The sequence below is a fragment of the Dasypus novemcinctus genome, chromosome 5 (genome assembly GCF_030445035.2).
Source record: "Dasypus novemcinctus isolate mDasNov1 chromosome 5, mDasNov1.1.hap2, whole genome shotgun sequence".
Classification (NCBI taxonomy): Eukaryota; Metazoa; Chordata; class Mammalia; order Cingulata; family Dasypodidae; genus Dasypus; species Dasypus novemcinctus.
The window spans coordinates 5383820-5410643 of record NC_080677.1 but is presented as its reverse complement, the minus strand read 5'-3'; the positions used below and the strand labels follow the sequence as shown (position 1 = coordinate 5410643).

The 26824-nt window shown below is 46.3% G+C and overlaps 1 protein-coding gene across 21 annotated transcripts in view; it reads left to right on the top strand.

Moving 5' to 3' along the window:
• IKZF1 (IKAROS family zinc finger 1) overlaps positions 1–26436 on the top strand; it is a 96376-nt gene extending 69940 nt beyond the window's left edge. For 10 of the 21 annotated variants that reach the window (XM_058296633.1, XM_058296636.1, XM_058296644.1 and 7 more), the window contains 4 exons: positions 4752–4919; positions 9371–9496; positions 13698–13832; positions 21835–26436. In XM_058296633.1, the coding sequence (XP_058152616.1) occupies positions 4752–4919; positions 9371–9496; positions 13698–13832; positions 21835–22544 (1139 nt within the window). In that variant the 3' untranslated portion in view covers positions 22545–26436. The remainder of the gene's footprint in view (positions 1–4751; positions 4920–9370; positions 9497–13697; positions 13833–21834) is intronic. The other 11 variants (XM_058296646.1, XM_058296641.1, XM_058296635.1 and 8 more) reach the window with 3 other exon arrangements.
• The last annotated feature ends 388 nt before the right edge of the window (positions 26437–26824 follow it).

Below are 26824 nucleotides of genomic sequence, written 5' to 3'. Positions count from 1 at the left end.
AGGCACAGCAGATTTTATTAGATATCTCAGGCAAGTGAGGAGGAAGACTTGAAAATCACAGCTTCAGGTGCTTTCTTACTTGGGGAAAAACAAGCCATTTTTTAACAAACATTAAACAGTAATTCAGAAAATCAATAGAGTAAAAATGCTGGTTTATCAGAAAATGCAGGTATTTTTTGGAGTCATGATTTTTATATTTAAATCATGGAAGTTCCCAAAATGATGTTTTCTGTTTGTAATACTTTGGGAAAACCGTAACCATGTTTTCCATAAAATTTTAACTTCTGTAATTAAGCAAACTTTGCTTTTCCTAATGCACCCCTCAATCCTCACCTTAGCCAGTGAAATAGACATGTCACATCCAGCCCTAACAGAAGCTTGTAGGAGAGTAATCACATTCTCCCTTATTGAGACGATGTGGAAATTGAAGTGAAAATAGGATACTCTGTGATAGACACTTAACAGAATACACTGGAACTCATTTTAATACATTCCTGATGAAGGAATAAACCTCACAAATGAATTACTTTCCTGCTAATTCATGTAAAGCCTGAATGTACAGGGAAAATTCTCTGAAATAAATATTTGATAAATGAATCAAATTCTAACCTACTAAATTGCCAAAATATAATGACTGCCTGACCTGATAAAAAGAATAATTACATTTAATGAATAAACCTGCCAAGTACAGATATGCAGAGTAGCACCTGCTATTTGCTGCCCACTTCTCCTCACAAATAGCAGCAAAATACCAAGCACTCCACTAATATGCTTAGCTCTTCAACTCACAGAATGAGTAAATGCCAGAAATCGATGCCTACCATCAATTTTTAAGCTAATGCCTTGACCTTTATTTAAAAAAAAACAAAACCAAAAACCTTAAACAGTGAATTCCTCAGTTGTCTGTACAGTGCATAGATAAAGGGGACCACAGCTAGATATAGAAATATGTTGGCCAAACTGGGTTTGAAAAGCCTAGACCTGCTAGAAATGTTTTCATGATCCTCCGGTCTGCACGGAACATGTTGGAAAAGGCATGATTTGCTAGCTGCTGACCCTGCCCTGAATTCCCCAGGTTTTAAAACATTTCTAGAGCAGTGCTTTGTGCACTTTAAAGGACAAATAAATTACTGGGGGCACTTGTAAAACTCCAGACTCTATTCAGACCCTGGTGAGAGGCTGGAGAGTCTCCCAGGGGATACTGATGGGGCTGGAGCCCAGACCCCAGGCAGCGTAAGGTGGCAGGGAAGCTCAGCTGAGTGGTGACACTAAAGAGTGCCATTTGGGGATGGCCCTTCTTTGGGAACCTAGATGCAAACTAACTGGTTACCCGCTGAAGAAACGGAGATTTCAGTGTGGCTGCCATTTCTCCTTCTGTCCCTCAGCTTGTCAGGTGAGGAGAGCCAGGTATACCAGTCGCCCCAGTCAGGGGTCCTCTCCCGCTGGCAGAATTCCTCATCTTTGTGTATATGACCACCTTGGCAACATATTTTGCTGGTTGTACCATTTTTCTTAATGGTCCCTTGATAGCTCCACTCCGCTTCCCTGGAACTGCTGCCCAGTTTCATGTTTTTAACATTTTTATAATATAAACATATTTATAATGAGAGCGTCTCTCCCACCAGCCTCTCAGGGTTGATAGGAGAATCAGGTGGGAACGTGCTATGAAAGAAACTGGACATACAGGGCAAAAGACCCACCCACATATAGAAGGCATTATTGCTTTAAATGATGAGACTTTTTAATAGATAAAAACGTGCCCAAGTGATATCCTGTAGGGTCCCAAGCAGTGTTAGCACTGCGCCTCCTCTGATCCCATCAGCGAGGCAGTGAACAAGCCTACAAATGCAGCATGCTCCTTGGAGCTGCTCTAAGGGATGGTTGAAAGAGGCCCGAGTAAATTCTTGCAGTTCAGGTTGATTTTTTTAAAGAATTCACTTTCTTCTGATATGCCCTCAGAAACTGTAGTTGAGGTAGACACCCATGAAGGCTTCTTTTTTACCCCAAAGATAAAGCTAATGAAAGTGGCTCAAGTCTTCTTACAGAAGGTCCCTGAAATGGCTGCTCTGTAGAATTCCCGGGATTCAAAACTGAACTTTAAATGACTAAGATTGAGCTCCTCATCCCGGTTAAATAAAAGTAAATATGACCTTGGAGCAGCTGGCTGTTGACCTACAGCAGGCAAGGAGCAAACATGGCTCACCGGAATTGGAAGCAAACAAATAAAAGCTCTGCCCTGTTGTTCTGCCTCGTGGATCTTCCTCATCTGTTACCAGCTCTGAGGGGAAACGCACTTGAGTTGACCACTTGGTGCTGTAACTTCAGGGGATGCTCTCTTCAGGAGCCCCCCCCCCCCACGTCCTGTGTTATATATTCATGCCAGCACAGGCAATCAGAAACAAATAGATTTCCAGGAAAGCTTGCCAGCGGGGATAAAGCCACGAGGCACAGCAGGATACCCAAGAACCGTTTACTCAAATGAGAAGACAGATTTTACTCCCCAAGAAACGGCTGCCCTTCTTTCCTTCCCACCCTGCGGAGCAGAAGGTTGACGTGGCTAGAATAAGCTGTCCTTTCCGTCTCCCACCAATTCACCGCTCCTGGGGAGACCCTAAGCGTGCTGCATGAACCTGCTCGGGTCTCCGTCCAGCCCTGCAGACTTGAGCAGGCACAGAGCCCCGGGGGGCCCCGAGACAGCTCCTCGAGGGGCATTTTGCTAGCTTTGGGTTCACCAGCTCTGGGTCACACCGCAAAAAAAAAAAAAAAAAAAATGTGTGTCACCTGGAGTGTCCCACATCCTTAGAAAAGCATTTTCATGACACAGTTCCCAACTGACTGTCTCTCCCGCCCCGCCTGGAGTTTCGCCCTGTCAAAATGAGAGCTGTGGGCTGAAGCCCTATTTCACTTTGACCCTGCCTGGGTTTCTCAGCACACTGTGATCATCCGATTTTTCTTGCCCACCTGGAGTTAAACACACACACCTTCACGCACGCACAAACCACTGAAGGAGCAAAAGTGCTTCTCGTAAAGAATTCAGGGATTTCTGTCTGTCAGAGGATCCTCAAGGCTACCTAGTTACCAGCTATTTTAAACTCCCCATCCAATTTCGGCTACATGTATGGACTTGTAACTCAGAAATTAGTTACTAACTAGTACCTTCCAAACTGCTGGGCATTAAATTCTCTCTGCTCAGTCAAGTCCAATATAGATATGAATTTGGGAAGATACAGAATACATCCTAGTTAGTATAATCGTCCCTCCAATTGGCCTATAATTGAATATCATTGTAAAGCAGTTTCAACTTTTACAGCAGCACTATCCTGCCCACTTAAAAAAAAAAGTGATGATCATCATGAAATTCAGGTGCCAATATAGACTTTCAAATTTAATCTGGTATAGAGTTTAATAGTACCAGATACACTTCTAATTAATCATTTCAAAAAAGACCATCTCATTCACTATAATCCTGTTAATCACCTGGGAAAATTGTTCCATATACATTGTAATATGTTCTTGTTTCTTAAGAAAAATTGCCACTATTGAAGTCCATTTTCATGTCATCCCAACACCAGAAAGTGTAGACACATAGGACCTCTCTTCTAAATAAAGCATTTGCTTTCAAAAGGACTTTACTATCTACTTAATCAGGGCAAAAGTACTACTCAAGTAAGGGTTAAAAGAAATATTCTACCATTGAGATTCCAACAAACAGAACTACCTAATAGGACCATAGCATATTTCTTTTTCTCAAACACCTGTTTATTCCTTAAATCTAGAGTATACAGACATGAGCTGCCACACACAGAGGAGGGTCAGGCAATTCCTTGGCACAAAATTCAGGGCCACCACCCCTGAAAGAATTCTTTAATATTACCTAAATTGTTCTTAGAACAGGTGTACCGAAACTATAATTTGTCCTCTGTGGATACAGACAGATCATAGCGTAAAGGGTTCAAGATTTGTGAGGAACATTTGTGAGGAAAGAAAGAGTAGGAAATCTCAGTGCAACCCTGATTTTCATGCCCGCCACAGGGAGAGTCAGGACTTCTATTTGGGAGCTGGTGCCCTTCCTTCACAGTATCTTAACTTCTCATTTTATTCAGTCTTTCTCTCTGTGTCTCTCACCCTCACATCCTCTCTCTGTCTCTTTCCTGATTTGCCTGCTTAGGGACAGACAGGTAATGGAGAAGAAATTGAAAGGGAAAATACAGGGAAAATGTAAATGAAAAGAAGTTATTATAACTGTTATAATGAAGTGCCTTTCATTTAAATATAAGAATGTAACGCTGAAATGAACTTGTGATCCTGAAATGCATTTTTAATGAGTTTCCTTTTTATTTTGCTGCTTCAGTGGCATATTTTAAAGACCCTTTGAAAAAAGCCACATTAAAAAACCCCACCAAATGCCACAACACGCAAAATTGGATATTGGTTTATTCCAAAACTGCTGATCAGGAAGAGTGGCTCTTCATCACAAAATGTTGCAGTCACTTTATTTAAATGAGTTTGAATTTGCATTGTGATGTGCCATTCTGATTTAGGGGAAAAAAATTAGATTTTCAGATCAAATTGACCCAACCAGTGAAGCGTTAAGAAGCTGGCAGGTTTCGTCTGAAAGCCTCATGTTCTATCAAACCTGCAGCCGGTGGGAGTCACGGAGCACCGGTGGGAAACAACTTTCTCCCCGTGGAGCTCCCCTTGTCCCCATGTTCGAGTTTGTTCTCACGTCCCTCTCCCTCTCCTCCTCACAGGAGAACGCCCCTTCCAGTGCAACCAGTGCGGCGCCTCGTTCACTCAGAAGGGCAATCTCCTCCGCCACATCAAGTTGCACTCCGGGGAGAAGCCCTTCAAGTGCCACCTCTGCAACTATGCGTGCCGCCGCCGGGACGCCCTCACGGGCCACCTGAGGACGCACTCTGGTAGGTCCCCTTGGCGCAGGCCGGGGTTCAAGGGGCCCGTGCTGGCCCAGGCCTGTGGACGCTCTCCTTGCGGCCTGGGCTCCTCTACCTTGACTATGATATCCACCCTGTACTCTGCTTTTCCCAGTAAGCCAACGGAAGAGGGTGGGAGGAACACACACGCACACACACGTTAGGAAACCTCACCTTTAGCAGAATATTTCAAAAGAGGCCTTCGTGCCACGCGTCAGGTAAGTGGGTTTGTTTTAAGGATTCTGCCCGCTGTCCTTTGTACCAGGTGTGCCGCTAATGCTCAGGAAGTTTCCAAAGGTGTTTCTTTATATCGGTGTTTAAACCAGTCTTGTGACTATTATGGGCAGACTCTTTTTCATAGTGATCACTAGGATATGTTCCTTTGCCCAGAACCACAGCTGCCAGCTGTCTTGGTTCTGCCGCATCTCTTGGGCGGCGTAAGCCACGCACCTGAGGGCGTGCCTGCCTCGACCACCCTCTCTGGTGACCCTCACTCCAGAAACCGCCAAAGCCTCTGTCGGAAAGACCAGTTTGGAGCTGTCGCCAGATTTGAGACAACAAACTGCCTTTTCTTTTGGATGAGACCGTAGAGGACATCTCAGAAAATCCCAGCGTCTCAGCCAGATCGTAGTTAGCATCAATGCTCACTGATTCCCAGACTCGCTTCCAGCCGGAGGTGCTAACCCACCTTGAATGCAGTGACAGCCTCTGCTTCCTGAGAAATCTTGCTCAGTCATTGCACAACCAGAGAGCCCTCCTGCTCTTACAGTTTAGAGGAAGAAATGACTCTTGGCCAACCTTGTCAAGAGTTGTGTTGGCCTACAGTCTGGTCCATGTGGGAGCACGCGTACAGGCTTTTTTAAATGGCCCGCGGTCAGTGATGGTTGCCGAGTGTCCTGCAGATGTAGTGCATGGGGGCTTTGGAAGCCGGAAGACCGATGGGGCTCTTCTCCCTGCCCTCGCCGAGCTTGCAGTGCAGATCGTCTGGTCGACAGACTTCTGTCGAGCTCCTGCTCCACACAAGGCCCTGGGGGAGGTGAGAGGGCTTCAGACCGGCCACTGCCCTCTGAAGCCCACCACCCGCCTCGTATCCCGAGGCAGCTGCCCCTGCAAGGAAGGCTGGGTCTCTGCATTCCTCTGTGACAGGTCTACAGGGGCTCAGCCCATCTCTTCCCCAAATGCAAGGAGTGTGTCTGACAGCTGGGGTGGTAGAGGGCTCTGGATTGTGTTCATTTCTTTGTCAGACATGGACAGAGCACCTCAGAGAACTCAGGCTTTAGTGGGAGAGGCAGGTGTAAACAAGGAAAATAATACAGGTGCCAGGCAGGGGTTTGCAAAGGGGTGCCGGGAGGCCCCTGCTCTCTGGGTGGGAGGCATCAGGAGAGCCTTGCGATAGACAAAGGGGCCTGAGCCCGGGCCGAAAGGTGGGTTTCTAAAGGTCACCTTTAGAGAAGTTCCAGATGAGTGTGTAGTTTCTTCCGTGATCCCAGAGAGGGGAGTGGTGCAAACTCCACTCCAGCAAGTGTTGGTGAGAGCTTGGTCTCTCTCCCAGTGCGTGGTGCCTGAAGTTACCCCAGATGGCTGGAAGCAGTGGGAGGTGGGCGGGGGAGGGAGTTACACTATGGGGTCCACTGTTCTCCCTCCTGCTCTGAAACATGAAGGAGGAAGGAGGCTCCCATAAGAGCTCTTCCATAGAAAGTCGTAATGACAGGCCGAAGCTTCTTAAGGTCTTCCAAGAAAGGAGCTGGGCAAAGCTAAGAGATTGCGCCCCCCCAAAGACCGAGGCAGCCCAGCGTGAGGACACCGTTGCCAGCACCCCGTGTCCCTGTTGGGGTAGGGCATGTGCTCAGGGCTGGGCATGGGATTGCTGCAGGTGGCTGCCCCCCAAATGACAGCCCAGCAGTGAGCATTTTCACAGGTTTACACATGTCAGTGACGATGGCTACGTGTCGTCCTACCTGGGCGGCACAGGACTAAATGACCATCAGGGCCCTCATAGGCTTCAGATGGAACGATTTAGTCTTTATACCGCATGTAATGGGCAATCTGCAGAAAGGAACATTCACGTTTATGAGGCGTCAAGGAAACCTGAAGACAGTTGACAGTAATATGGCATTCCATTGGTGGCAACCTACTGCCAGGCAGGGAGAAAACACAGACACTCACTGGGGGCAGATGCCATCATGGCTCATTCTGATTTGCAAAAGAAGTCTGCACATCAGACCTTAAAATTTAAAATGATGTCGCTCTTCCCTGTTGTGAAATTGGCGATACCTCTGCAGTAACCTGGATTTCAGTGCTATTCAGGCTCCTGACCTGCACATTTCATTTGAGGCCTGATGGCATCCTGCCTCGGAGTGACAAAGGGCTGGAGTAATTACACAGACCAGGTGGTAGACTTGGGACACTTACTTCTCGTGTGGACCCACTGATGAGCAAGTGTCTATGTATTCTATGGTGAGAAAACCATCATGGACTCGGGGTCTGGGATCTTTAAATGCCATCAGCACGTGGCTCCTGGTGAAAACAGAGATATGTGCTCTACACAATGATTTGACTAGAATTTGACAAAGATCTTAGCCTTTGTCCAGGAAACTTTTTATTTTTAGGAGGTACTGGGGGTTGAACCCCAGACCCTGTGCTATGCAAAGCAGGCACTCAACCACTGAGCTACACCCTCTCCCCTCTCTGGCTAATTCAATTGTGGCTCCCTTCTCTTCCCTTGTGGAATGGCCATTGCCGCATCTCATTAGAAAACGCAAACACCCTCAGTTTCCCCTCACAGCTGGCTGTGGCCCAAGGGTCCAGAGATCAGCGTATCTGCGATGGCACCCTATGGAATGACCCACACGAGTCCCAAGTGTGACCGGGCTGGGAAGGCGTGGCAGGGAAGAGATCCCTCTTCCTTATTCACTGCTTTCTTTGGAAATTGCAAAGTTGGTTAGAGACTTTCCTTCCTGCAAATATGAAGCTATGCTCCAAAATATACTTTAGTTCAGTTGCTTACATTGAACATAGTTCTTATATTCCAGAGTTAAAGTCAATTATTTACTCAGAAAATGGATATTCAGACACTATGCATGCCATATATACAGATAGGTGATTTTATCATGGGATTTGCTAAAGCTGTAACTTTTTCCAGAAAGGACATAGTGTGGTTATCTGTTTTTTAATCATTTTAAAGCTGTACTCAATAAAATGTGCACTTTAGGCAATATTCAGTTTCAACATTATTTCCTGGTGTTGGGTGGGTTACTTCACTTCCTATAGATGAGAAAGGATCCGTTTTTTCCTCTACTAAATGTTCCAGAAGTCAAAATTTGGGTGTCCTGTGAGTCTTCTTAAACCATAGATGTGTTTCACCTAGGAAAGAGATTTAACCAGTATACACACTGGTTATTTGGGTGTTTCTGACTTTTATGTGATACTTGAAATGTGTGAACTCACACAACGTGAGAGAGGAAGAAAAGATTCTGGTTTCAGGGTGGAGACGTATGTTCCTTGTATAAGTGATTTAAAATGATTTACCTGTGTCATCTCTTAAGGTGTCATCATCTACTGAAGTCTTTAAACTTAGGCCTAATATGGATTCTTGACCAGACCTTTTTTCCTGAAGTAACTCTCAGTAAAATTCGGGAAGAGCTAAGCTCCTTATATAGAACTGTGCTGTCCAGTAAAGTAGCCCTGGCCACTTGTGGTTATTTTAATTTCGATCAATTAAAAGTGAACAAAACCAAGCATTTGAAGCACTTGGCCAGTGGCTTCCATATTGAAATCATTTCTAGTGTCATAGTAGTAAGCTCTGTTGCAGAGGGGCCAATTTAGAAGCTGTGCCATGCTAAAGTTCATTGGGGAGAAAACAGAGCTTTCCCAAGTTAGAACAAGAAATTAGCTTTTGGAAATAAATCCTCAGTGTATTAAAGCATCTTTACCCCCCGCATCTTCTTAGAGACCTCAGGTTATTCAGCACAGCACTCTTGGTTTTTGCATTTGCTCTGGCCACAGCCTACACGCAGATGTAAGGCCTCTGTTGGAGGGGAATTCAGAAACGCCAGGGCCTTCCTCGCCTCCCCATCCAGTAGTTGTTCGGCACCCGCGTTGCGAAGCTGCGGTGATTCCTCCCCTCCAGCTGAAAGGCAGGTGCAGCGATCGCAGCAGGAAAACACTCAGTAGTTAGTCCAGCGGGCAGGTTACGATGAAACCAGAGTCGCCTGAGTTCTTGGGGCAATCGGGGAACCAGCTGAGCACTGGCATTTTTAAATTCCATGATTTTGACCAGGTTCATCCATAAAGCTTATAGCTCTCAAGAGTAGAGGTGGGGTTTTTTTGGTTTTTTAATTTTTTAAAAAAATTTTTGGTAATAATGTATTGCATGCATTCCCGTCACACCTAAGGCCGACATTTAATTGGGGTCTTGAACTCAATTGTGTTTTCTGCAGTTGGTAAACCTCACAAATGTGGATATTGTGGCCGGAGCTATAAACAGCGAAGCTCTTTAGAGGAGCATAAAGAGCGTTGCCACAACTACTTGCAAAGCATGGGCCTTCCCGGCACGCTGTACCCAGGTAAGCGCGGAAAGCATGGAGGCCCTCCCGGCCTTGGCGCGCCCTCCCCTGCCCACAGCTTTAGGAGCAGAGCCTCAGGCCTGCTTCGCCGCCACTGCTGGGACCAGGGACCTTTTGGCCCATCGGAATGCACGGTGTGACCAGGAGCCACCGAACTCGCTGAGTCCTCTTCTGCCCTCCCCCACCTCCCTTGAGAGAGCTTGTCTTTCAAGCCCTTCCCCTCAAAACCTGGGGAACCTTCGAAGGTAGTAGTGGCCCTTAAAAGTTTTGGGGTTCTGCCGGGTTTTTTGGTGGGTCTGTTTTTTTGCTTTTTGAAGCCTGGAGCACTGACGGCTTCTTTGCGCTTAGGCATCAGAAATGGTGTGAAATCTTGTCTTCAAGCTAATTTTTCATGAAGAGGGTCAATTCTGAATTTCCAGGCTACATTTTTATTTATAGGGTCAGCACCTGCCTGGCACAGAAGGCTGAAGCTTCCTGGAAGAGTTGCCAGTTTTTTACATCCGTTTTGGCCCTTGTAGTCCATATGATTTAGGTTGATAAAGGAGTTAGCGGAAGGTTGGTTGCTTGCTTGCTTTGTGTGGGCACTGCTGCTTCATTGTGTGCTGCGTAACGAGATCGCGCTTGACTCTAATCTTAGGTAATGGAAAGGGTAAGGTGTCCAGAGAGGGCTGAAGGAGGCCCCATCTTCAGAGAGGGCTGGCAGAGTTAGAAAAATCCCTATCATTGGCCGAGGGCTCAAAGTTAAGTTAATAGCTGGGAATTGACTGAGCGTTCTTTAACCGGATGTTCAGGAGGGACAGTCCACCAGGGTGCACTCAGGCCATTAAAGACGTGTGAGAGCAAGGAGAGCAGGCTGGGAGGGAAGAAGTCCTAGAGACAGGCTCGCCTGGTCTTGGCATGAGGGGCCATCCATGCTGTAGCGAGAGCTCTGCCCTTCCAGGATGTCTCTTGCACCCCTCGGCCATGGTTGGTGGGCCGGCAGTTGATTTCACTGGGCATCATCTTCTCACCTGCAAGATGAGGAGATTCCACTGAGTTATCATTTAGCTTCTTTCGAAGTCTACGGGTCTGTTTCTGTAGCGAACATGTTGCAAGGATTAGTGCAAGAAGAGAAACTGGCTGTTAACAAAATGACTAAACCATTGCCAGCGCATCAATTTGCGGCCAGATCCCAGGGTAGAAGACTGAGGGATGAGAGGGCTACTGTGTTCCTTTAAGTATTGTGTTTTTCTGTAAAAAATAAATGAATGGGTCTTGGGAAAAAGTGCTTCTGATGCCTTATCTTACACCATTAATGTTGAAATAAGCCACTCATGTATTCAGTATTTACTAAGGATATCTCCCACACCACAATCCTTATTGAATACAGCAATCAGAATTGCCCTTTATAATTATATACACAGAAGTAAGTAGACAACACAAGCAAAAGAGCAGACATGCTTAGTAAAGACACAGACTGGTGGAACAGCAGGCTAAGAGCTTCTTCCACAGGAGAGTTTAACCGAAGCCTGGCTTTGAGTCTCGTCTCTGAGTCAGGTTTTGAATGTGACTTGGGACTCCTCTCTTAAATGTGAATGATAGCTCCTGCTTGGCCAACGTCATAGAAATGTGCTGACAGACACATGAGAGAGTTCGTATTCATAAGAGGAGGCACGTATACCTGCATCATGTACTCACCAAAACGTCTAAGATGAGATCATTGAAGTGTTGACACCTTAAGCTTGGGTCTCCTCCATGGGCTGTCAATTTCCATAAGCTTATATGTCAGTAATAGATACTAAGGACTACCTGGTGGTTAGAACCAGTTTAACCCTAAAATGTTCATATATTTCCTTTAGTCATCAAAGTATTTGGAATTATGCTCAGGAGATGAGAAGGATTGTCTTCGACAAGGACCAGTCATCGGTCCCCAGGGGAGGAGCAGGCGGTGGGTCTGAGCCATGCGTTAGCAGAGGGTGACGTTTATTCTCTGCGGCCTCGTCACTGCATTAAATGTGCGAAATACTCCTAAACTCCTGTTCATTGGAGACACTCTTGGGTTTTATCTTTGCCAGCACCTTGCTCTGGAAAGCACGCAACAGGTGCTGGTGTCAGTAACTTGGAGTGTTGGGAGAATCCATCCAAGGACAGTAACGCAAAGTCCTCCAAGGCTGCCTTTGGGATTTTGAGGGCAGACAGTGGGGCGGTGGGGTGTCCTTGGTCCCTGCCCCTCGACTTGGCCAAAGTTGCTCAAATCTGTGCTTTCTTGAGCACCTCTCCTCTCCCATCCTTTCCTACATCACCTCTGGGTGAGTTCCTCACCGCTGCGCGAATGGACCAGAAATGGTCTCTTCCCTCTCCAGTTTACCTTAGGTTGTACCTATTTTTTTTGGTGGGGGGCGGGGAAGCGTGCGAGTGGGGAGGAATTAGGTAAAAGCAAGTCTAACTTACAGGACTGATTTTTCTGGATATAACTCTCTTCAGGAAAAGCATCTTGGCTCACCTCTCCTGATATCCTTACAAATAATAAAAGTTTCTCTTGGGCCTTAGGTACACAAGTTTGCATTAAAAGCCTTTAGAGGTAAATGCATCTAAGGACAGAGGTGCTTTGGGCTCTTTGTCCTTTATCCTTCCTGGCTTGGGGGCCGAGGCTCGCAGGGCCCATGGCTTGGGGGATCAGGAGGCCCTGCTGACGTTACAGGTGCCCCAGCAGGCCACCGTTTCTTGCTTTTCAGATAAGGAGAGAGTATTTGAGGAAGCATATTCGCTTGACAGGTCAAGTGTACGACTGGCGAAAAAGATTTTACGTATAAGTTAGGGGTGGAGCACAATCAGTGTAAACTAAATATGTTTGTCCACTTCATAAGGAACCCACATTTCCAATGTTAAAAAAAAAAAAACCTATACCAGCAGTAATAACCAAGTTGAAATATGTTTCCAAAGTAGCATTCGTAACAGTATGGAAAATATCAAGTACTTAGAAGTAACCTTAGCAAGTTAGCTGGAGGCTGTGCTGAAGAAAGCTACCAAACCATCCTGAGCCAAGAAAGAACTTGGAAGAATAAAGAGAGAGGCTGTGCTCATCACTTTAAGGGAGGCCTGGACGCTGCACATTTTCTTCCTCTCAAGTCAACTCGTGGTTTGAACATAAAATTGCATTGTCAATTTTATTAGAATTTGGTAGCCATATATTGTACAGTGTATCTGGAAATATAGATGAGAGAATTGGCAATTGTTTCAATATCTAATGCTGTATTAAAGCATAGCTGTAATGTAAGGAAATCTTTGAAGAGTGGACAGACAAATCAATAATAGAAATGGATAAACCTACAAAAGACCCTGCTATAAACAGGACTCAGCAGATAATATCTGAGAAAGGAAGACTCATTTGGCACTGGGGTTTAAATGGACTATTTAGAAACAGTGGTGGAAGAATTAATTAGCTATTTAGAAAATAATCTACATTTTCTTCTTCTTGTATATTGAAATAAATCTCAGAGAGCCTAAAGAATTATGCCTATTTTTAACCCAGCCATAGAAACTAAAAATATATGTGAGATTGTGCAGGATGGCAAGTTGGGTTTTCAGTTATAGAAAGGGGAGGTCATCCAAAGAAAAAAAGGGTGATTCGCACCAGCCCAGATATCAATGTCCACCTCCATAACTCCTAACCGCTCTACCCTCCTGGGAGTGACTGGGTTGTCAGGAGTTTGCTGTGTACGCAGGCCGAGGAGCCCCTCGGCCACATGATTTGCTGCAGGGTCTCAAGCAGCTCCCTTTCCCTCTACTGTGCAGGTGATTGGAGGTAGACTTGTCGTCATTTCTAGAGCAGGCAGCTCTTGATTCTCAGAGGGTGGTTGTCAGGTGTACTGGGTTAGTGCATCTGGAACCTTGGGAGCAGTTAGACGTCCTCTCCCAAGGAGCCGGGTGTTCAGCCGCAGTGCGGATTCCGGTGGCGCTGGTGGTCTCGTCCGTTCAGTGTGGTGGGATCTGCTGTTGAGCCCGTGCCTGTGGACGAAGCTCGAGCAGATGGCCGGTGGTCTGTGCTGGTCCGTCCACCCCTGCCTGCCTGGCAGGGCAGCCGTGAGGGTTAGAAATAAGCTCTGGGAAGGGCCTCGTTCTGGAAGGTGCTTAACAAATGTCAGACGTAACACTGGATGAGACTGAACCTTTTCAAGGTAAACATTTCTAAACTGGCCTCTCTAACTGTCTTTGACTTTAGTCATTAAAGAAGAAACTAATCACAGTGAAATGGCAGAAGACCTGTGCAAGATGGGATCAGAGAGGTCCCTGGTGCTGGACAGACTAGCAAGTAACGTCGCCAAACGTAAGAGCTCTATGCCTCAGAAATTTGTTGGTAAGAGTTAAACGTTTGCTGTCTCTTAAAAACAACTATGCCTGTGTGTTAGACTCCCATGGTAATTAGCTGAGGGCAGAAGGGAAGAGACCCTACTTTTGAAAACCCAGACCTGGGTAAGCTTAGTATTTCTTAAAGATCTTGCCGGTTTTTTCCCAATAAGTCTCTTAAAAGTACAAAGTCTTCCCCCTACAGTTTTTGTGGACGTAGTTTTGCAGTGTCTGAGCACTCTGTGAGCCCTGTGTGGGTGAGGCAGGGTCAGTGGCACAGGCCAGGAGTGTGGGCCTGGCTGGACAGGAAGACATGGCTCAGGTCAGGTAGGCGTGGCTCAGCCAGGTGGGCCTGGCTGGGCAGGTAGACATGGCTCAGGTCAGGTGGGCGTGGCTCGGCCAGGTGGGCCTGGCTGGGCAGGTAGACATGGCTCAGGTCAGGTGGGCGTGGCTCGGCCAGGTGCGCTCTGTCAGCCTCTCTGAGCTTCAGCGCCTCATCTGTTACCAGATGCTCGTTAGCCTTCCCTCATGGGCTCCCGTGAAGCCTTAAATGGGAGGACTGGCACTTCGGGCGGCGGGAAGTACCTGGGAAAGGTGGGACATGTCTATAGCGGTTTTGACTGCGAAGTATCTTCTTTGACAGACACTGTGCCAGGTGCTGTGAGGGATAAAAGTGAAGAGTGGGGCAGCCCTGTCCTCGAGGAGATTGGTGCCTAGGGCAAGCCATAGAGGAACACGCTCATAGCCGCCTCAGGCCAGATGTTGTAAATGCAAGAAGAAGGCTGTTGAGGCAGGTGTGAGAGCCCAAAGGCTGCTCATCCAGGGAAGAGCCAAGCATTAACTCTGCCATCATCGCTAAACTGTTTGCCCTCTCAGAGCCTTGTCTCCATTCTTCACGGAGCTCCCAGGGTTATCCTGAACATCCAATGAGACCAAGCGTGCAAGAGCTTTTAGAAGTGCTCAAGCAGCCAGGAGACCCGCAGAAGGTCATGGGGGGTGGAGGGAGATCAGTAAACCTGATGCTGATCTCAGCATCAGTCAAAGCTCCATAAAGCCGACAGTGTGTGAGGTGTCCCCTAAAAGAGGAGCAGATGTCACACGGCGGTTGAGGCATGGGGGAAATTGCAGTCAGGAGATGAAAATCAAGAGCAATGGTTCTGGTTGTGGGGCTGGGGCGGGGGTAGGAGAAACGCACCCTGGGGCAGGGCGCGGTCCAGGTCCGCTCAGGTACCTGCAGGGGCGCAGGGGAAGGTGCAGTTGACCGGGTAAGGCCAGGCCACAGGATGCGATGAACACAGAAGTGAGGACTGTGGCCGTGATTCAGAGGCAGAGCACAAGGCTTTACCACGTTTTTGACTGGAGCAACATCTTGGAAACTAGAGTCGGCAACGATGTCAAAAACGAATTAGGAAAGGGAGAGTTATGGGGTGGTGGCTGTGGGAATGGAAGAAGGAAGGTGGAGAGGAGAGAGCAGTGGTAAAAGGAATGTGTGGGCCAGGGCAGGGATTGCAGGAGGGAAATCGCGAGTCGTAGTGACGCGAGCAGAGTCGGCCTTTTACGGAAACCACGAGGCAGCTTCTGGGAAAAGACAGAGTCCCAGTCTGGAGAGGTTCATTTTCAAGGACCTCTAGTGTAGATGCCATGTTCCCACTGGCATCTACTGGGAAATTCTTGTTGGCAAGAGGATGGGTCTAGCACAGTGATGAACGAGCCATAGTCCTCAGTGGCCTTGAGGTCCACAGGGGGTGCTTCTAGGAGGGGGAAGGCCTCCCTCTTACAACTCAAAACAGAGTTTCATCTCATTGGGGTTTTCACTAGAGGTTGGTTAAGACTGGGGCGTTGGGAGGGGTAAGGGAAGGAAGGATTCAGTTTAAAAAAGTTGAAAACCACCATCTGAAAACACTGTGGGGAGTTGCCCACATAAATGTGAGATTTGAGATCGTGAGAATGGAGGAGACCTTCAATTTCCTGGTGAGGCCATTTGCAGAGAGCAAGCTACTGGGGTGGGTGGAATTTCACAGGACTGGGTCCGCAGAGCCGAGGTGAGGTGAGAAGGCGTGTCTGTTGGGGAGGCCCCTGGGGCCTGGGGGGGGTTGATGGCCACAACCAGGGAGACGGAGCAAAGGTCAAACAGCAGGTGCGCCCAAGGACCAACCTGTGAGCCTGCTCCTCAGACTACGAAAGCCACGAATGCCAAGGGCTTTGGCGAGTGGACCTTTTCTGCCCCTTTTTGGAGATTTCAAACTAAATGATACAATCTGTAACATTCTACTGCAGCCATCTCTGAGGGCACCACAATTTGGGTGTTGTCTTCAGACTTAGAGTCTTCTGTGGTTTTTTTGGTTTTATTTTGTTTTTAAGTGCTCTGATGAAACAAAGCTAGGGGAGAGGCTCAACATGCAAGGAACAATGGGACGAGGAAAACAAAAGTGAATTGAAAGCTAAAGCTGGACAGAGGATACTCAAGCAGCCGTGAGTTCCCTTAGGTGTTTCCCGAAGCGTTGCCAGCTGGCCATTTATGCCTACTCTATTCTACCTCAGTTTGGTATGATTTAAGTCATCTCCTCCCAGTGCCACGGTGTCTTCATCTCTAAGACAAAATAAGAGATGGATCTCTAAGGTTCCCTTACCCTCTGGGATGTTACCTTGATTCTCCATGCACATTCACAGAGAACGTATATATATACGGCCACTGCTGTGGTTCAAGCTGGCCCCGGGGCGGTGGAGCCGAACAAGCCCCTGGGTTTGCAGTCAGGGGATGAGGGTTCTGCGTCCAGCTCCAATTCAGACTTTAGCTTGTCACTGGACTTGGACTACCCAAGAGCCGTAGCCCCTGCTCTGCCAGCCTCTCTGAGCTGTTTTGAGGACCAGAGTAGAAGGTGGATGTGGCAGTGCTCTGAGAAGTCTATGACACCGTAAGGAAGTAAGATGATATTTTTCCTATTAAATACTGCTCAGAGTGAGAACATGTTTTGCTTTATCAGTATGTAAACTATAATTAAAATTTTGAAATCACACGTTGGCATGAGTGTAGATAGGACTTTATTTTGCCAGCCCCTTTCCTCACCACGATGGCCATCGAAGATTTCGTTCTCTGTAAGCTGATCAGAGGGAGGTCCACAAGATCGAGGAATCCAGGCACAAGGAGGGCAATATTATACAGCCATCCTAGTCATTGTTTTTAGTCCATTTGGTGATTCCAGTGAGAAAATGTGTAAAATACAAGCACCAAGGGGAAAAGAGCAATTATTGATAGTTTTACTACCTATGATGATTATCTTAGTGTATTTGCTTGTTTTCCTAAGAAAAGCAAATCCTATTGTATTATTAAAATGGCACGTATGCTTAATATGAAGAAGTTCAATACAGAAGTACGTGTTTTAAAATCACCACCAAACCCAACATCCAGAAATGACCAAAATTTAAAAGTAGGTGACCTTCATTCTAATTATCTTCCCATGCAAGAATGTATGTGAGTAGAGAGGTTAGTAAGTAGATGGATTGATTGCTTGATAGATGCAAAATAATATTTCAGTCAAGATTGTATCATATACTATCGATGCTCTTTCAAATGCAGATAATACATTTATACATGTCAAATTGATGAGATAAAAAAGAAACTGGGGGACTGGTTGAACTTCAAATAAATATTTTCTCCCAGAAAGGAATTTTATTTTTTAAAGGATTCCTCTTGATTAAAGATTCTGTATTATGAAGCTCATCAAGGCTTCAAATCATTTGTTTGAATTTAGGCAGTACCTACTGACTCTCTGCTTTGGAAAATAAGGACAGCATTGTACTTTCCATTGTTCATAGTTATAGGTATTTTTATACCATCCAGGTTCATAATACTCCCCTTATGTTCTGTAATCATGGTTCTCATAGCAGTTTACTTATTTATTATTAACTATATATTTAAAGGCATTCAAAGCTCAGCTCCCATTCGTTTACTACAACTTCTTTATTTCCACTTGTCTTGATTTAGCTTTTAATTGATCAGATTTCACATTCGAGCAACTATTTTCAAAAACTGCCTATGGTTGCTGTATTTCCAGAGTTGTTTTGTATTTTAGGATGTTTGCCTGTTGCTTTTACTGCAAGTACATCTCGCCAGGTTGTGTGGTGTTGGGTCATTCTTTTTCTCTTTTCCCCTAAGAAATTATTTATCTTGCAGTACTGCCTTGTGGCATTGCTTGTCAGATTCTGCTGTGGAAATGTGTAAAGGCTAGTCAGATATTTTTCAGTGAAGGTGATTATCATTTTACTCCCAGAATGTCTGAAGAGGTCTTTCTTTATACTTAAATACCCTAACTAGGTGTGTCTTGGTATTTTGCATTCTGAATAAAAATTTTTGCCATTTTAATCTTGAGATTCCCTTGTTTTCTCTTTATATCTAGGAAATTCTCTTTTACATTATAGAAATGCATCTTTCATTCCATCTATTGTGATCTCTATTCAGTTATACCAATTGTCCTTTGTTGGATAATTTGTCTTTCATACTTGTTAGCATTTATTTATTTTTATTTCTTTGTCTTGTTTATATCAACTCACCTACTTTTAACTTTATTTTTCTTCTATTTCAGTAATTCAGTTTTTACTGTTTTTGTTCTATTACTAGCTGTTTCTAGTCCATGTATTAGTTTTGTAATAATATCATTTTGAACCTCATCTTGTTTCCTGGGATTCGAAATTTCCCTTTTCAAGTCATTCTGTTGGTTTACCATGTCATCTTTGGGTATTTTTTTTGGTGGCTCCATGCCATGAAGCAATTGTAAGGCATTTCCTCTCTTCCTTGGATTATACTTTTTCCCCAGGATATTCTGTATTTTGCTTCCTTTCTTCCTAGGTCTTCCTAGGAAGCATTTTCACAGGAACTGTGACTTTGCTTTCCTCTTCCTTAGTCTAGTTGGTCTGCTCTAGCTTGAGTGACTTCTCAACTTTCTTCCAACTGTACTTGAGACATTTTTCTTTCCTGTGAGAGTTATCTCCTTTGCCAAATCCTGAGAACACTGAGGGTGTGGAGGGAGGATTCAGGTACAGAGGCGTGCAGTCTTTGTTAGAAGTCTTCTCTGCTCTCTCTGACTCCCTGTTCAGAGATTTAGTGAGTTGCTCTGAAGAACCACTCACCACTTACCCTGGCTGTGGATGCTTCCCCCCACAGGGCTACCTCAGGCCTTTGCCGTCTTCCCACACAGAGCACTGGGACCTTTGTTTCTGTCGGGGAGCCAGCCCAACTCCTCACCTCTCCGTGTCACCCGATTCTTGTCACAAAGGTTTTAGCCGCTTTTCAGTGAGAAGCAGAAACAGGTGACAATACCTATGTGGATCATTTCTCTATAGACAGAGGATACTTAAGACTTTTGGGAAGTGAGATCAGCCAGCATGCTTTGCCATATATCTCAGGCCAGAAGTTTCTTTTCTTTCCTTGGTCCTCATTTTTTATACATATTTCATTAGGATATGTATGCTCCTTTCTTTGGGATTGTGGTTGATGATTTTTACGGCTTTCTTTTGTTCTCAATTTATGGAGTATTGGCAAGAGAAATTCTCCAGGGTAGTTTCAATATGCCTGGGTAATCTGTTGTCTTTTCCCACATCCATTTGTTATTGATCCCAAGTTTTGAAAAACATTGGATATCAGGGGTTGCTTGAGAAACCAAGGAACCATGACTTTGTGGAGAAGCAGGATGTTTAGGTGGGAATGTACCATTTTTGTTGGGACATAACCTCGCTTATATTAAGCAGAATTGGCTATAAAGCCTACTGCCTTTTCTCTCCTTCCCAGGGCTTGGTAGGGAGATAGACTTTGGGTACAAACCAAAATAGAGTCATCCCGTTCTGGAATCGGTGTGACAAAACATTTAGCACCTGGATGCAAAAACAGAAAAAAAAATTGTACCATTCCAGAACTGTTATGCGATTACTTCTTCCAACTTCGGTGAAGAGAAATGTTTCTTCCATACCTGCCATCTACATTTCCTAGAGTCTATCTGTTCCGTTTCTGCAGGAGGGTATAACTGGCCACTGACAGGTTTTTTCTTTCTATAGTTGAGGGAGGGCATTATAGCATTTCCCTAAACCGGTGCACAGGACTCTCCTGGCCAACAGTAGTTTAAGGCACATTGGAGTCCAGCCTGTTACATCATCAGTGTCCATTCAAAGCAGGAAACGCGGCCCAGAGGTACCTCATGATTTGATGGGGCGTGGATTCCTGGACAGTTATTAATGGCCACAGATTTTTTTTTCAAGGACCATGAATAAATGTTTTCTGTCCTTCCACAACTCAGGACTAACTGAAGACCTCATTTTCAGTGATCAACATGGGAGGGGCTGGGTTCCTCTCCTGCCATTGCCGGACAAGCCAGCCCCAGCCATAGCTGGGCTGTCGTGAGAGTCTGAAGCCTCCCCTCACTTCCTCTCCTCCCCCACTGTCTGTTCTCCCCACAGCGACCAAGACGGGGACTTCCTGCGAGCCCTTCTGTGGTTTCCATTTTCCTTTGGATAAAGTCTGTGCTTGCCCTAGCCCCTCCCTGCCTCTCCTGCCTCTCAAGATGGCTGGCGCTCTCCTTTTCAGGCCCCCAAAGCTCCAGCCTTCTCTCCCCGCAAGACCTTCCTTCTTGCTCGGTCCCAGGCCGTGAAACTCCACCGGCTTGCCTAACTCTTCTCCATGCTGCCCTGATTCTCCCCAGACAGGACCAGAATCCTGGGTTGCACTCTTTCAGAGCCAGCCTCTTTTTCTCAGATGGTGCCGATGTCTATCTCCCCTGTTAGCCATGTGAGGCTAAGATAGGGGCCTTTTTGCTTGCTCACCACCCTGTCCCTGTTGTCTGGTCCGTGGTAGATACTCAATAAAGATGTGTTGAAGAAAGGAAAGAAATAGAATGAGGGGGGAAACGTCCACAGTTTAGGCAATCCCATGGAAAGCCCAGTGTGCTTTGACTTGTTAATTAGCCACAGAGAGCAGAATACAGCAACAGTCCTGATAATGAGTGTAAAGTTACCTGGATTAAACTAAATTGCCCAAGGAGCCATGATTTCGTCTGAACTTCTAATTACTATATTGAAAATCAAGGAAGTTTATTTTATCTCTTGATCGAAGGTTTTACTCGAAATCCAGTCTGATTTCGCTGTGGCTAGGGGAGCCAGCTTATCCTCTCCTACAGCCAGTGATCTTAGATGCTAAGTCCCTTGAGGCAGAGGCTCACTCACTAAAGAATCTTTAGCAACAGGCAACTCTGCTGTCTGTGAAGAGTGCACGGTAATTTTTTGTAAAGAATAGGGTGCAGGACGTATCTTTCTCCCCTGTTCCTTGGTTTGCTTCCTACTTTCTCTGTATATTCTCAGCTGTCCACTGTGCCAGTGTGGTTAATTGATTGAAAGGCAAATGGAATCTGAGGGAAAGGAGAATACAGGAACGACTGTCTAGTCTTAGTATGCCTTTCACTTGTCTCACAAGTCAGAGCCCATTTAGCTTTGCATTATTTATTAAAAATATATGATTTTATTACCAATAAGATACAATCGTGAAATTTTTATTATCGGTTATAAAAATTATGAACCTGAAATCATATAGCAATATAGTTTTAAAAAACAAGATCCTGTAATATTGTCAAAACGGCAATCATGTGCTTTAATTAAATAAATTCAGTATGAATTATAAATTAGTCCACTATAAATGATATAGAACCCTATACAGGGAATGCATAGCTTATGATGTCAGCCTTAAGTTAAATATAATAATGTTGAACGACACTGTCCTTAATAAAAGATACACGTATTCATTCAGCCAGTTTAGATGCTTGCTGTTTCCATGGACAGGTACAACCCCTGGTCCATCCATCCATTTGTTTATTTATCCAGCCCAGTTTTCCTGGCAGTGCCAGTGACACGTAGGTCCCTGTGCGGGGCGGGGGCAAAACCCACCTGCAGGAAAGCTGCTCGTGGGGTGGTATTCTCCTTGGGACACCCCGAGGTCGGCCGCTGCCCCACTGACCCTTGCCTGCTTCCCGCAGGAGAGAAGTGCCTGTCGGAGATGCCTTACGACGGCAGCGCCAGCTACGAGAAGGAGAACGAGATGATGCAGTCCCACGTGATGGACCAGGCCATCAACAACGCCATCAGCTACCTGGGCGCCGAGTCCCTGCGCCCCCTGGTGCAGACGCCCCCGGGGGGCGCCGAGGTGGTCCCGGTCATCAGCTCCATGTACCAGCTGCACAAGCCCCTCGGGGACGGCGCGCCCCGGCCCAACCACACAGCCCAGGACAGCGCGGTGGAGAACTTGCTGCTGCTCTCCAAGGCCAAGTCCGTGTCGTCCGAGAGGGACGCGTCGCCGAGCAACAGCTGCCACGACTCCACCGACACCGAGAGCAACACGGAGGAGCAGCGCGGCGGCCTCATCTACCTGACAAACCACATCGCGCCGCACGCGCGCAACGGGCTGTCCATCAAGGAGGAGCAGCGCGCCTACGAGGTGCTGCGCGCCGCCGCCGAGAATTCCCAGGACGGCTTCCGCGTCCTCAGCCCGAGCGGCGAGCAGCTCAAGGTGTACAAGTGCGAACACTGCCGGGTGCTCTTCCTGGATCACGTCATGTACACCATCCACATGGGCTGCCACGGCTTCCGCGACCCCTTCGAGTGCAACATGTGCGGCTTCCACAGCCAGGACAGGTACGAGTTCTCGTCCCACATCACCCGCGGGGAGCACCGCTTCCACATGAGCTAAGCCCCCCGCGCCCCGTCCTCCTCTGCCCGCGGACTGGGGCCCCCCCGCCCCGCCGAGCTGCGCGGACCGCCCCGAACAGAGAAGCACAAGCGCCCCCCTGCCCCACGAGCGGGAACTGCAGCCCACGCCCGCGGCGCCTCCCCTTCCCCGGCGGCCTGTCCTGGACCATCACGTTGGGTTTTGACTTTTTTTAGGGGGGGGGGGTGTTTTTTTTAAGTGGGTTGTTTGGAACTTCATTTGCTCTTGAACATGGTGAGATTGGTATTGGTAGATGCAGGGTTAACCTTTGGAGCCCCCGGACTATCTTCCTAGAAGTTTCCTAGACTGCTAGCTGGAACCCCTTCACCCGCTGCTCTCTAGAGTCCCCCTTCTCCCAACAACTTGTCCTTTGCAGAGAGGGTCTTAGGAACGCAGGCGGAAGCCTGGGAGGGCCCGCGCTGGCTGCGCGCGCAGGGTTCCCGCACTCCGCGCCTTCTGCGCGTGCCCCAAGCGAGTGCAGCCCTGGGATGGGGCCGTCCGAGCGACCCCTGCGGGCGGGAGGGCACAGGGAGTGGGGGAGCCCCAGAGGTGCCTCCGCCAGAGCGGGGCCGGAAAGGCAGAGTCCGCGTGCTCCCAGGGCGCCAAGTCCGCTCTTTTCAGAATATACTGAAGTCACGTGCTGCATAGGATCAGAAATTACTTGGGAAAAGGGTCCAATGGGCTTGACCCGGCCAAGAGGGAGGGTTTGGAACGTCTTTTATTATACTCTGTCTTGAACCCCAGGGGACTTCTCAGGGGACTGCCCAGCCTCCTGAGGCTTGTTGCCGGGTGGGGTGAGCCCACCTGCGAGTTCCTGTGTGCCGGCCTGGAGACCCCTGTCCTATGCTTTCCGCCCCGCTTCTTTAATGGTCCAAACTAAATCCATCACTACACGGTCAACACCAGTTCAAAACTTGGAACCTTGATTCTTTTGACCATCCACTGTATAGTTTCCCTGGAAGGAACGCTTAATTCCACATTCCATTTTGGGCTCGTCCATTCCTTTCCCTGGCCAGTTCTACCTAAGACTGTGAGCGTAGGTTCCCACCTGGTTTAATGAAGCACATGCTGTGTCTGCAGCCGGAGGCCTGGATTTCTTAGTTCCTAGTAGATTGCTTTCCCTGCCCTCACTGTATATTTTCCATATTTTAAATTCCTTAACTGAAGGATTTAGAATGACCATTAATTTTCAGATCAAGGAAGTAGGGCAAAGGAAGGCCCCCCTGCCACTGCAAACGCACAGCCCCTACCTGTTTGAAAATTAAAACACCCCGCTGTGTAAGGACACAGTAGCACACATGTACCCATGCAGAACTCTTCTGCGTTCTCTGTCGTTACAGAGAGGCAGACTGTACAGGCCTGTGATATGCTGCTCCCCAATAGAACAGTACCCATGAGCTCTAACAGGGACAAGGCCACTGGCCTCTTGGACGCCAACCATACTAAGAGAAGCAACCAAGGAAAGCGTGTGGGGATTCTGATCCAGACCAGGAAGGGGCTCCTTCAAGATGAATCCTGTCATTTCTAAGGTTATGGAGCTCAATTCTCTAGGGCAAGGAAGACCATATAATTTTAAAACTTTCCAGTACTTGTTGTCTTCATGAAAAGTTTCCCCAGGTGAACATAGAGAAACTTAGAGGGAAAATGGCGCCCACGCACCTCAGCATTCACTACCAACCAGGATTGCTCAGTCTTGGCGCTGTTGACATTTGGGGCCAGGTACTGCCCCTTGGGTGGGCTGTCTTGTGCTTTGGAGGATATTTAGCAGTGTCCCTGGCCTGCACCCACTAGATGCCAGTAGCACTCCCAGTTGTGACAACCAAAACAGGGGCAAAAGCACTCCTAGTTGAGAAGTTGAGAACACTGACCTAAAGGAATTCCTAACCAATGACAGGTCTGCAAAATCTTCAGCAAAAGTAAGGCCATTTAGAGCGTTTCTCTGGCTATCAGCATGGAGCCTGACTGTGCTCCTTTGGAATCCTGATAGTCTATACATGGAACAGTATAGACTAATCTCCAATCTTCACAACTCTTCATGTACACTTGAGACTCGTTGAAGTGGCAGCGTTCGCAGAGATACAGTTTTTGGGTCATGGGTCTCTTTTCTGGCAGAACAGTGGGGACTTTTCAAATCAGAAATAAACAAAATTGTAATAATTTTGACTGTGGCACATCAATGCAGTGAGCAGAGGAAGACAGAAAGGAACTCTAGCTGTTGGCAGCTTCAGTTCCATATGCAAGTACAGAGCAAGATACGCCTTATCCAAATGTATGTATTCAGGTGAGAGCCCTCTTGGATTTCCAGTTTGCTAGCAAATGTCATATACCCTGTTCTTTTATATCCATCACACAATGGGTTAAAGTGGGTTTTTTTTCCCCCCACTGGTATTCAAACAAAGCATATTAAACCAGAACTGTACATAGTGGCTATGGACTTCTTTTCTAAAATGCTTTTCCCCTTCTCACTGCGTTTTATAGCCAATATAAATGTCTATTTACACACCTTTTGTTGTGGCTTTATATTGTAACACCATTTTTCTTTGAAACGATTGTATTTAAAGTAAGGTGTCATATAATGTCAACAGGTAATTAAATTATGTTTAAAAGGTGGTCATATTCTGAACCAAAAATTGTTAACGTTTTTCTTCTAGCTTGTAAAAGTAGGATTTTGCATGACTCCACCTCTTTTTGTTCTATGGTCTGCTCTGTTGCATGATGGTTTGAGTGTGTGTCTCAGGTACGCCTGTGTGATGAGGTGTGCCCAAATCTCATGCACACTCATTGTGTTTAAAATAAATTTCAGAGAAAGGAAGGTTAAGAGCAGCAGGGTGACCTGTTGGTTGCAATTAGAAGTTGTCATTTCTAGTTCCTCCCCCCTCCCCTAGCGCCCCAGCTTCCTGTGAAATGGAAAACCTGAACACCTGCTCCCTACCCCGGATTCTTTCGGTAATGTGTACCTTAGAGCTTGTGATTGTCTTGGTCACAAAAATATTTGCATTATCACTGCATTGTCAGCAAAGGTCTTATCCCAGCACAATGACTTCAGATACCAGTGTGTTCCATTACAGATGTAGAATCAACCACAAAATGAAATCCCAGACTTTTCATTGAAAAAGAGAGCTACTTATTTAGGAGATATGAATTTTCCTCCTCCTGCCCCTTCTCCTCCTTTTCTTTCTCCTCCTCTTCTCCCTTTTCCACCTCTTCTTCTTTCTCGTGTCTTAATTTTGTGCTTCTTATTTTGTTTTGTTTTGACTACATTGTGGCCCTTGCAGTGTCATCTTCTCTCTGAGATAACAAGGAAATGAAATGGACTGATGTAGATAAATCAAGAACCAAATGCATTTCTCTAGTCTTCACTTCTTGAGTTCCAGCAATAACAACGAGTCAACTCTATTTAAAATCTACAATCCTATCATTCATTTAAATGTGTTTTTTTACTTTAAAATGAACCAAAATTAGACTTATTTAAGATGTACAGGCATCAGAATAAAAAAGCACATATGCTATTGGTGCAATAGCATTCACTGTGAACGCGTGTAACCAGATATTAATATGCAATATTGTTTCCAATACTTTCTAATACACTTTTTTATAATGTTGTGTGTGGTGATTGTTAAGGTTGAATTTGTTTATATCCAATACAATTTTAGGTCTTCAACTGCCTTTTTTGGCAAGTACATGTACAGGGTTGTAAATGAGAAAATGCAGCTGTATTTCCAATCTGCCTCTATGATTATGTTAAATTATTTCTGTTTAGCTGTGAACAAGGGATGTGCAACTGGAGGAATAGAGTATCCTTTTGTACACATTTTGAAATGCTTCTTCTCTAGTGATATAACAAATAAATGCAATGGATACCGTGTCTGCCCTATCCCATGAAGTCCAACACATGTATAAGGGACATCCTCCCAGTTAGATCCCATTGTGTGAGGAAGGGAAGAAGGGTGCCTCCACACAGCCAAACTGTATGTTGGAAATGTGTGTTTGATCAGATGTATGTGATTTCATTTCCAGCACAACAGTTCAGTACAGCAAATTGACTATGTCCTGTGTGTAATTAGGTTGGACTTGGGCATGCTAAGACACAATCTTTGACCTCAAGAAGTGGATCTGAGGATGGACGAGGTTGCTTGCAACAAGATGTGCACTTACAGCTAGTCCCAGGGCAGTGCAGTATGCTGCACATGACAGGGGCCACATGCTGAGGGCGGTCAGGGGACAGAGAGCATGTTGGGTCAGTCATTGGCCTTCACAGTCAT